Source organism: Myotis yumanensis, unplaced genomic scaffold (genome assembly GCF_028538775.1).
Source record: "Myotis yumanensis isolate MYYU_CA2020_CCGP unplaced genomic scaffold, mMyoYum1.0.hap1 SCAF_3, whole genome shotgun sequence".
In the NCBI taxonomy this organism is placed as follows: Eukaryota; Metazoa; Chordata; class Mammalia; order Chiroptera; family Vespertilionidae; genus Myotis; species Myotis yumanensis.
Genome location: NW_027223754.1, coordinates 121,997,811 through 122,008,873, shown reverse-complemented (window position 1 = coordinate 122,008,873; position 11,063 = coordinate 121,997,811). Strand labels below are relative to the sequence as shown.

Below are 11,063 nucleotides of genomic sequence, written 5' to 3'. Positions count from 1 at the left end.
TCAGCTGCTTGCTGCACACCCCCTACCGGGGATGTGCCTGCAACCAAGGTACATGCCCTTGACTGGAATCGAACCTGGGACCTTTCAGTCCCCAGGCTGATGCTCTATCCACTGAGCCAAACTGGTTAGGGCAACTCTGTCAATTTTACCACCATAATGTAGCCCACCCATGCCCACCCTCTGAGGCCAAAACAAAAAGGACTGCCTGACACCCAGGTTTAATTGTTTCCACTTTATTGCTCAAGTGTAGAACTTGAGGTGAGCCTGGACCTTCAGCAACGTGCAGAGAAGAGGCTGAGGGGGGTGGGGATGGGGACACAACCTGGTTGAGAAGAGAAATAGGTTGGAGAGGAAAATACTGGAAGGGGATACAGGGGGTGGTCACCATGACACCAGAAGACAGCATCAACCACACCATCTGGGTGAGGAAGGGAATGGAGAAGTAATGGGCACAACAGTGGTTTTTCCCATGCCCCTAGCACCCACATGGAGTTTACATGTTTGGAAATGGACAGGGAGGAGGAAAGGGGGAGGAAAATGGCTGCCCAAGGAGGTATCCTCTCCACCCTGATTTCACATCCAACCCCACATCCCTACTAACATCCTTCTACCATTTGAAAAACAGGCATAGCAAAAAGAAGCAAAATAAATTAACATTCTGATGTGTGTGTGGACATCCGTTCATATGTAATGGGAGGAAGAGGGGAAGAGGGGATGAAGACACCTAAAATGATACCCCACCTCAATCCCCCAGTCTACTCCTCCTTTCCCCCTTCCCCCAAAGCCATCATCCAACCAGATAGAAAAATAAAGGTCTAATTCACTCAAATTTCTTCATTTTTACAAAACAAACAGGGTGGAGCAGAGAAGGGAGCAGGGGAAGCAGGCAGCTGCAGAAATAGGGCTGGGAGAGGCTATGCTTCCGTCTCCACCTGAGGTTGGCTCCCTGCCACATCCTTCGGCTCGTCCTTCATCTCTGCATCAGTGTGACGGTCTCCTGCAGCTATTGCTGCCTTGGCCTGCAAAAAGAAAGAGGATGAATTCCAGCTCTCATTTGGCTAGTCACCTGATGAGAAAGCTTTTATTTCATGTCCTCAACTCTTGCCTGCCTGCACTCATCTGGTCTGGTGCCACACACCTAGCACCCTGTCACCATGTCTATAGTCTGTACCCACAAATACTCATTCCCCAAGTAAAAACACATACACATTAATTTCTAGCAGAATTACATGGACACAATTCCCTTTCCAGATATGTCCTAAAGATACACCTGCACAAAACTATGAATTTATAAAATAATTCACTGCAATACTGTTTAGTCTGTACTTGTCCACCATGGTAGCTACTACATGTGGCTACTGAGCACTTTAAATTGGCTAGTTCAAATTGATGTGTTTTAAGTCTAACATACATATTGGATTTTGATGACTTAGTTTGAAAATACATAAATGCAATTTTTAAACATGTTTAATATTTAGATAAATTGGGTCAACTAAATAGTATTAAAATTAATTTCACCTGTTTCTTTTTCTTTAACATAGCTAATGGAAAATTTAAAAATTATTTTGGCCTGCATATTTCTACAGGACAATGCTGGTCTAGAACACCGAAGACTAGAGACAGGGAGTGGGGTAAGTGAGATATGATGTATCTATGCAATGGTATACTATATAAGCATAAGGAAGAATGTGAAAGCTCTTTTGGCTGTAGATGTAAAGTAAGTATTCAGGTATGATGATAAGAAAGCATAGTACAGAAAATAGAGCATGTTACTTTTTATTAGGAAAAAGGGAGAAAACATAAATGTATCTGGATGTACATTTATTCAACATACTGGAACGATACAAGAACTGGTAATATCAGTTGCTTTTGGATGGTGGGAGGCTTTTTACTACACATTCTTTTGTACAATTTGAACAATGTAAATGTATTACTATTTTCAAATAGATGTTTAAAACCTGTGTTTTAAAAAGGCAGAGAGAACTTATGTTGGAAAGCACACTCAGCAATCAACTCCTGACCTCTAAGGCTTGCAAGTGGGTTTCCAGCCCTGACCAATGAGGAATGCTGGCCCTGACAGCAGGGGTTTTCACTGAGGAACACCCACACTATTGCTCCAGGGATGAGGGCCACTTCTGGTTGCCAGGACTGGCACAGACAATCACAAAGAGCCCACAACAGCTGGGTTGGGCAGAGGGACGAGGAAATGAGATGGGCAGATAGAGACATTACTGGTCCCTGTGTCTGTCCTGATCCTCACCTTGTTCTCTTCCTCAGCCAGCCTCTCAAACATATTGGCATAGAGCTTCTTCTCCCGTGCAAGCTGCTTGCGGATCCGCTGATGGCAGACAGCCAGCTGGGCCTTGGCGGCTTTGTTGCTGGGGTACAGCTGCAGGACCTTCTGGAAGTCAGCCCGTGCCAAGTCAAAGTCATTCACTGCCAGGTGGGCCTCTCCCCGGCGGAAAAGGCCCTTCTCATTGTTGCTCTCCAGCTCCAAGGCCTAATGATGAGGGAGGAAGCAACAGTGAGACCTCAGCTACTGTAGCTTATCTGGCCAAGACTGGGTTCCAGAGGATGATGGAGAATGGAAACCACTGGCTCTACTCCAGAAAGAACGAGTCTTGAAGCATTAAATGGAAAAGACCAAGGTCTAGGAAAGAACCTCATTTAGTCCAAGAGGCAGAGAGGGAAGACAGGTCTTCAGATGGGAGAAGGACTTCTGACATTTCCATTCTCTTTAGAATAAAGCAAGTATGTAAGAGGGAAAAGCTAAGAACCAGGGTGAACAAAACACTTAAGCAGCTCTTACCATCCAGTGTTTGCTTCCATCTCTGGGTCAACTGCCTCCCACCACTGAAGCCAAGGCACTTGCTTCTCCTATCTCCTGCCTCTGGGCCCTTAATCTCTGAGCTCCCAATGTTCCACCCTGCTTACTCCTACCCTAGTCACTGAGGGCAAGATGCAGACATGCTGGCAGCTCACCCCAACCTTGCCTGTGAATGTTGCTCCCATGCCTTCTTTAAAGGGGCCTCACCTTGTTACAGCTTTCAATGGCAGCTGTGAAGGCCTGTAGTTTCAGATGACACATGGCCAGGTTGAGATGGGAGGCCAGCCGAAGGGCCCGTGCCTTCTGTGCTTCCTCATCAGAGAAACTGGACTCGTATTCCAGCCAGGACACAATCTTCTTGTACTGCAGTAAAGCTTGCTTGTACTTGCCTTCCTAGAATGGGAAGGAGGCTCAGGCATACAGCACAGGTCCAGTGGCACCAGGCTGTCATACCTGGCAGACACCAGTGGGCCTCTGGGCCTACGAGAGTCCTGCCCACCCGTGACCGCGCCCCCGCCAGCAAGACCAGCTGGCTAAGATACACTCAGTGAAGACTGCAGGTGCCACTTGTCTGCTCCCTGCCAGAAAATGACCTCAGCCATCGGGGGAAGGGTATCCTCTGGACCATGGCTGCTGGCTCACCTTGAAGTACACAGTGCCCCGCTCTTTCACTATGGTGCTTTGTTCCAGCTTCTCCTCTGAATTCATCTCCCAAGACTCCTTGGCCTGCCGTCCCCCAAGGAAGAAACACAACTGTCAGTTACCCCAGAGAATCACTTGCAGGGTGGGAACTGACTCCAGGATAGGGAAGGCCTTGAGCAAACTCACCTTCTCAAAACTCTTGAGCTGGATTTCATATTTCAGGTCAGCATTTGGTGGGATTTGGAACTTTTCTTTCCCAACACTGCCAAAAGCATAGCTGTGGGGACAAAAACAAAACAAACAAAAAAAGCTCTAGGTTATCTCAGCAACATTTAACCTGCTCCACACAGAAAAGGCTTTATTATCTGTTTCCTGGAAGTACCTCCCCATCCCTTGAAACCTGGTTCAAATGTTTCCTATTTAGCAAAATCTTCCCTGACCTCTTTACACAATCAGTTGGTCTCTTAGTATCTTACATACCCTTGGAATAACTCATACTACACACTGGCATGATTACGAATTTAAATGGCATCTCACTGAAAAATGAGTCAATAGATGGCAGGAACAATGTCTCTGAATCCCTAGGAATTTCCAGCATTGTGTCTGGCACAGAGTAGGTGTGTTTCAATAAATGTCATTTATGAGTGAAGGAATTTATGGGAGATGGAAATCTTGATGTCAGTAGAGAGAGTTGCCCTAGATGGTTAGGCTCAGTGGATAGAGCACTGAACTGCAGACTGCAAGGTCCCAGGTTCGATTCCAGTCAAGGGGACATGCTCAAGTTGCGGGCTTGATCCCCAGTAGGCCCCCTGGCTGCAGGAGGCAGCCAGTCAATGATACTCTCTCATCATTGATGTTTCCATCTCTCACTCTCTTCCTATCTGAAATCAATTAAAAAAAGTAATATATATATGTATATATATTTATATAAAAAGAAGAGAGAGAGCCTGTAGCAGCCATGACTGAAAAGATTACGTTCTGATCCAAGGAGATGTGGAAAATTGTGGCCACATTCCTAAATACAGCAGAGAGATCATAATGGCCTATGTTTGGTGTGCCCAGAGGCATCGTGAACACTAATGAAGCTGTGGGGGTAGTGAACACATGCAGAGGAAAGGATACACATGGCCAATTATACAACTCACTGTGGATATGTAGATCTCTGACCTTGGTTCACCCACCTGCTCTACAAAGTGCCCATTCCTCACCTGGGCTTGAGGTGCACAATGGAATGTTCTCCTTTTTCCATGTGCTGAATGGCTTTCTCCAGCCCACAAGGCAGATCCAGACTCTCACCCTCGCCGATCTCAAAGTGGAGCTCCCGCTGATCAAAAATCTGGTCCTTGTAGTACCCTTCCAGTGCGACTGGCATGCAAGAGAGGCAATGTACCAGGTGTGTGAGTGGGCAGGTGATTGAAGAAGGATGCTATGAGCCTAACTCTATTACCGCATCACTTCTTGCCCCCAAGATGCCCTGGCTGTGTTCTCAGACTTGGGGGGATAATTAAGAAGATATGTCCAATCCGTCATTTTATAGACAAGAAAAGAGGATCAGAGAAAGGAAGTGACTTGCCCAAAGCCACCCAGAGACTAAGTATCAGAAACCAAATTAAAACCAGACTACCATCTCACCCTCTACAATAGCACCCTCGTTGGGCTTGGCATAGCCTTCGCCCCGAGTCCGTATTCTCCGGATGATTCCGCCATCTTCCTCTTCTGTCAGGTCCTCTCCCTTGAACTCAAATAACTCCACCTGTGGGGAAAGATGTAAGGTGACACAACTCCTTTCAGCACTAACTCATCAACAGTGATATACAACTTTTATTCAGAAGAGTCCCTAGTAACTGCTAGACTAGGTCAGCCACACTAGGAGTGGACAAAGTGACACTTTTGCTTAGTTGTCAAGATCTGCCCTAGGCGTTAACTTTGGTAGAGGCAGGCCACAGAGATTAACCTGAGGAGATCAATCTATTTACTACCTGCTCCACATAGTAAGGATATGTTCCAGACAATCCTAACTTGGTTAATTGAGATGCCCAATCTGACAGGCATTAGAAATGACCCAACATCTCCCAGTAGTTTTCTGAACATTCTCCAAGTATTAGTGGCCATTAGGGCTCAACTACCTTCAGACTGAATGGTGTCAAGTGAAAACGCCCCTCACTTTCTTGACCCATGGAGGGAGGCATCTCTCCCCACCTCTAATCTCTAGGCGCCAATTCTGTACTGTCATTTATAACTGCATGCAGATTCTGACCTCCAGACTCCTTTCAGTTAAAGTTATACCCCATCTCCTCTGGGCACTGCTTTTGAGATAAACATGTCTCAACCCATTATCCTGCTTCGAGTTTGAAAAGGGATTCGTGGCCACCTCTTTCCACCTGAAATCTCCATCACAGCCCGCATTCTGGTAGCAGTAAGCTATGTGCATTTCTCTTCTCCCCTTAAAGGCCAGGCCCTCAGGCTTGGCTACATTGTCTCTAAGCAGCAGGAAGGACTGGAGGGCAGCCAGACCCTGAGCTGAGATAACGCTGGCTCTTTGCCTTGCTCTCTGGCCGGACATTTACCTCAAACACAAGTGTGGCATTGGAAGGGATCTTCGGAGGGCTACCTGCCAACCCGTAGGCATAGTCTGGTTTGCAGGTGATGCGACATACTTCTCCCACCTTCATGGTTGCTACAGCAATGTCCCAAGCCTTGATGACCTCCCCTGTAGGTACAGAGAGCAAACAGGTCCTCCTTGGTAGGGACATGACTCAGGGCTCAGTGGCCTCAGAATACCATGTGCTGAATGGCTTTCTCCAGCCCACAAGGCAGATCCAGACTCTGGGGGGAAGCTGGACAATCTTTTGAAATGGGACCAGAAAGGTAGAAAACCTGGTTGCAACCAGTGCTGTCATCCCAGGCCGCTTAAAACAAACAAACAAAAAGACAACAACACACACTCAACTCTAGAACAAAGGAGTTCAAGAAACAGAGCAGTTCACTCCTGAAGAGGAAGTGAGGTATTCAGAGGTGATCAGGGGAAAAGAGAGAGGAATCAATACAGTTACAGGACAGTGCAGGAAAAAGGAGTAACAATAACAACAAAATCAACAGTCTGTAATAAACCATTCCTCCTTAAGCTTCTGAAAATGTTTTCCACTCGTAACAGCTTACACCCTCCTCAAAGCCTATCTACCAAGCCTAGGTTTTGCCTACCTTTTCCCAGGTCAAAGGAGAATTTGTCTTTGCGGTCCAGACTGGAGTCAAACTTGGTACCATCTAATAGCCAGCCAGTGTAGTGAACGAAGACTCGGTCCCCAATCATAGGCATCTCTGTGCCTGTGCCCTCTCGCTTGATGACCTGGAAGAGGGAGAAGGTGAATTCCCAGGGATGGGGGTAGAAAGAGGCAAAAAACTGCCTGCACACCCCTGACAGGAACATAGAGAAGGTCTTCTGCCTCCTTGTAAATAGATTCAAAGGACCAATCCTCAAAGGATTCTGATACCAAGGTTGGCTAGAAGCCAACTGACTTCCCAAATCTTTCTTGAGGTGTGATATGACTTGGTTTGAAAAACTGGAGACACTCAAACTCTCTAAATCTTATTTGTAAAGTACTGATGATAATCCCTTTCTGAGTTATTGGAGGATTAAATTGGTAAAATTTATAGCAGCAGCAAAGAAGTAGTTATGCTCTGTTTTCTCATTCTTTCTAAATGCCAGTGACCATCAGATCAGGGTCTGATTTGGATATAAGGAGAGGAATATGAGAAATGAAAAGTCCAAAAGAGAAAAAGGAATATACCAGACTAGAGGCCTGGCGCACAAAATTTGTGCATGGGCACAGTCCCTAGGCCTGGCCTGCGATCATGGCCATCTTCCCAGGCTGCTGGCAACTGGCCCCACTCCCCGCTGCCATCCACTCCTGGTTCCCCGGCTGCCATCGGGTGATTGGAGCCTGCTGGCTGGGGAAAAGGACTGAGGGGGTGGCCGGCAGGCCCAGATCAGGCCTATGGGCTGGGGGCAGCTCCTGCGTTGAGCATTTGCCCCCTGGTGGTCAGTGTGCATCATAGCGACTGGTTGTTCTGTTGACCGGTCAATTTGCATATTACCCTTTTATTATATAGGATTACAGATGAAGACAGGTGTCAGGCCCTAAACTCTGACTCAGAACATGGGCATTCCAAACTGGTAGGCTGGTTTAAGTCCTCCATTTCTGGGCTAAGGATATTTCCCAGGAATTTATAAGTCTCTGCTTCTCTTCCTTAGCATTTAGAAAAGGTCCCTCCATGGGCAACCTGGTAGGTGTTTTCATTGTCCTCTTAAGGAAAATTTCCAAGATAGTATGGACAAGGGATTAAGGAGTAGAAAAGTTAAGGGAAAGGAGTGAGGATAAAAGGGGAACTGACCCTTCCTTGTAGAAATCACCAGGACACTGGAGAGATAAGGGGAAGCCACATGCCCACTGGGAGAGCAGCTTGAGATTCCAAGATCTGGAATGCATTTCTGGAGTAGGTAGGGGCTGGGCTCCTGGAGGTTTGTCCAGGAGCACGAACACACACACACACACACACACACACACACACACACACACGTGGCGTTAGGCGGTGGGCATGAGATCCGGGCTAGGATTTCGCTATCCTGGACTCTGCAGAACCTGCTCTGAACCGCCGGTGGTTGTCCTGACCCAGGTCAAGTTGCCTTGCTCCCAGAGTCCCTGACACCTCCCCCTTTACTCGGGCTATTTGTAGTTGGCGGCTACACTGCACCAGGCTCCCAAGCAAAGCACCTCCTCTCGGCACCACACCTCACACCCCAAGCCCCAAATCAGGAAAGGCGGGGGATCCGAGGTGGGAGGGGAACTACAGGTCCCGGCATGCACCGCTCCCTGGTTTTCCCGAGGCTTGCGGGAGGGGGACAGCGTGGCTGAGCGGGTGACCTAGCTAAGTCCCAACCTTTAGAAAGGGGTTAATGAGAGGGCGGAGGGCGCCAGAACCTTCCTCGCGGCCAGGCCCGGGCACCAAGTTGCACACAAGCCTCTCGGTCAGGAAATAACTCTTGTAACCCGCTTCAAGTCCCCGCTAACTAATTGCTAGCGCTAGTAGGCGAGTTCTCGCTCCACAACCGACGAAAGCGGCCATAGGCCTTCCCGGCTGCTGCAGGCAGGGAAGGAGCTAGAAATGAGGTGAGGGAGGGGCGGCGTGGCGGAGGCCCCCCGGGCGCACGCTGCCCAGGGCCCCCGAGCTTCTGCTCGCGTGCACCGCCGCGCCCCATTCCTCCCGCTTCTCCCCGCCCCCTCCCCGCCGCACGCGCACGCCGGAGTTGGCGCTGCAGGGCCGGGGGCCTGAGCCCCGACTACAGGCTTCCAAGGGGGCCGGAAAATGGGCCAGGGGAGGGCCGCGCACCTAGGCCCCCCCCACCCCTTCCGAGCCCGCGGCCGCCCTCTCACTCCAAACTACGCAGCCCAGTCCAGGAAGGCGTTGCAACCAGTCGGTGGCTGCACGACCACTCCACGACTGTCGGGAGAGGCTGCAGGGGCGGCCGTCCCCTCCCCTCCGCCCCCTGTGCCCCCGGTGCCCGGCCGGGGGCTTCCAGGCGCGGTGGGAGGGCGGCTGCGAGGGGGCTCGGGGCTCGGCGGCCCCCGGCGGCCCCGGTTCCCCGGCGCCTCCCGCCCTCACCTTCAGCACGCCTTCATCCTGCTTGGGGCTGATGTCCACTCCTTCGATTCGCAGCGGCGCGGACGGCGCCCCGCTCTCGGCCGCCTTCATCTCCTCGGCGGTCATAGCCGCTCCGTGCGCCGTTTACTCAGGGAGCTGGGTCTTGGGCGCGCGCCAAACCCTCTCGGCCGCCGGCCTGTCTGCACGGGGCTGCGGGCGCCGGCTCGCGGGCTCCGACCTGCGATCTGGTCCGCGGCGCGAGCCCTCCGCCTCCTGCGCTCGCGGGCCGCAGCGAGTCCGGCGGGGGAGCCGGAGGAGGTGGGTACCGAGCGGCCGCGGGAGCGATTGGTCCCACCCCACCGCGGAGGGAGGGGCTGGGAGGAGCCGGGGCGGGAGCGAGAGACGAAGGGGGTGGGGTGGAGAAGTTTCTGGAGACGGCGGCGGCGGAGCCGGTTCCAGTGCTGTGGGCGCAGTTTCCTCCTGCTGGCGGCCGGGTCCGCGGCCCCCACTCCTGGGACCCTCGGGCTCTGGGGACCGGCCTTCCCCCAGCCACACGCTCTCCCTCGGCCGCTTCCCGATCTAACCGGATTCTTCCAGAGCCTTCTCGATGCCCCTACATCACTCAGTACCTAGCCTGCCACCCAGAGCAGTCCTGTACTCGGCAGCCCGCCGCGCGGTGTGTGCAGAGCTGGGTAGCGGCTGTGAGTGGCAGCGCGTCCGTCTCCCCGGGACCCTAGGCGCGCATATTCATAAATGCCGACCGTAAACACCAGACGGCATGGCCTCTCCGTGCTCACTGGGCGTGCACACTCAACGAAATGGGGAGCACGACAGGGAGGGAAGCGGTGGAGTGGCCGGGAATAAGCAGCGCTTACCCCAAATGCACAGAATTGGGCGAGAGCAGCCTCGACTTCCCCAGAGCCCGGAAGATGTGCGGCCTTCAGTTCTTCAAAACGCGTGGAGTAGCCGATTTGCAAGAAATGAGCCGCTGAGCTAAGGATTCTTACACCGGGGCCGTATTTAATGGTCTGTCCGGGACAATAATAAAACTGCTCTTTCGGTTAATATTTAAAAACAGAAATCGTTTCAGCTCATGAAAAAAGTCATTCCATTTTACGATAGACCTGTGGCAAGGTATATTTTCTCAATACTTGATTCCCAAGTGTTTATCAACTGCCTGTGGAGTGCAGAGCATCTGTGTGGTGGGTCAAAGCTCTGCAACACCTAGTTACCCGAACAATAGCTTTTCCTTCTGGAGAGGGTCTTAATTTTGCTCAGAACTTAACCCGTTTATCTTTTATTGAGTGCTTATTTTTAACTTATTATTTTAAATCCTCACTCGAGGATATTTTTTCCATTGATTTTTAGGGTGGACCGGAGGGGGAGAGACAGAGAGAAACATCTAATGTGAGAGATGTACATGGGTAGGTTGCCTCCCGCATGAGCCCCAATGGGGCAGAGGATGGAGCCTGCAACTGAGGTATGTGCCCTTGACCGGAATTGAACCCAAGACCTTCAGTCCACTGGCCAGTGCTCTGTCTACTGAGCCAAACCGGCTAGGGCTTAATCCCAGTTTACTATTGCCTGGTGAGTGATATCAAATAATCATTGGCTATTATGAATTTGTATTCCAGTAATAATAATAAAACTTTATTTTGAGCCCTGGCTCTGGGCCTGGCACTTGGCTATTGTACACAAACTGTCCCATTTAGATAGGTAATCAAAAAGGCAGTTACAGATAAAATTTCAATAACTTAATGTAATTTAATAATTCATCATAGTTCTTCCTGATCAAACTTTACTGGAAAGAGATGCAGAAGAAATGAAACTGTCTTCTCCAGCAATTTACAGCAAATGAATTTAGCCACAACTATAACATTTCTTATTAGATGACTGGGGAGACCCTGGGAGGATACTGGGGGAGAAGGTTGACTCACTAGGGGTAAATCTATTT

General features: G+C 50.2%; 1 protein-coding gene across 1 annotated transcript; it reads right to left on the bottom strand.

Moving 5' to 3' along the window:
• Positions 1-217: 217 nt before the first annotated feature.
• FKBP4 (FKBP prolyl isomerase 4) lies at positions 218-9,401 on the bottom strand. The gene is made up of 10 exons (XM_070409532.1): positions 9,131-9,401; positions 6,671-6,815; positions 6,037-6,179; positions 5,102-5,222; positions 4,678-4,834; positions 3,656-3,746; positions 3,470-3,553; positions 3,035-3,220; positions 2,261-2,500; positions 218-1,019 (listed from the first exon to the last, which is right to left on the bottom strand). The coding sequence occupies exons 1-10, from the start codon at positions 9,233-9,235 to the stop codon at positions 915-917; spliced, it is 1,377 nt and encodes a 458-aa protein (XP_070265633.1). The 5' UTR covers positions 9,236-9,401; the 3' UTR covers positions 218-914.
• Between the last annotated feature and the right edge of the window lie 1,662 nt (positions 9,402-11,063).

What these genes read in the sequence shown, in the direction of transcription:
- FKBP4 (XM_070409532.1), bottom strand. Translation starts at nt 9,235, where the DNA reads ATGACCGCCGAGGAGATGAAGGCGGCCGAGAGCGGGGCGCCGTCCGCG. An exon ending in CGAGGGTGCTATTGTAGAGG is followed by an intron (nt 4,835 to 5,101) that starts GTGAGATGGTAG and finishes CTTGCATGCCAG; the next exon opens with TCGCACTGGAAGGGTACTAC. An exon ending in TGGCTGAGGAAGAGAACAAG is followed by an intron (nt 1,020 to 2,260) that starts GTGAGGATCAGG and finishes TTCTTTTTGCAG; the next exon opens with GCCAAGGCAGCAATAGCTGC.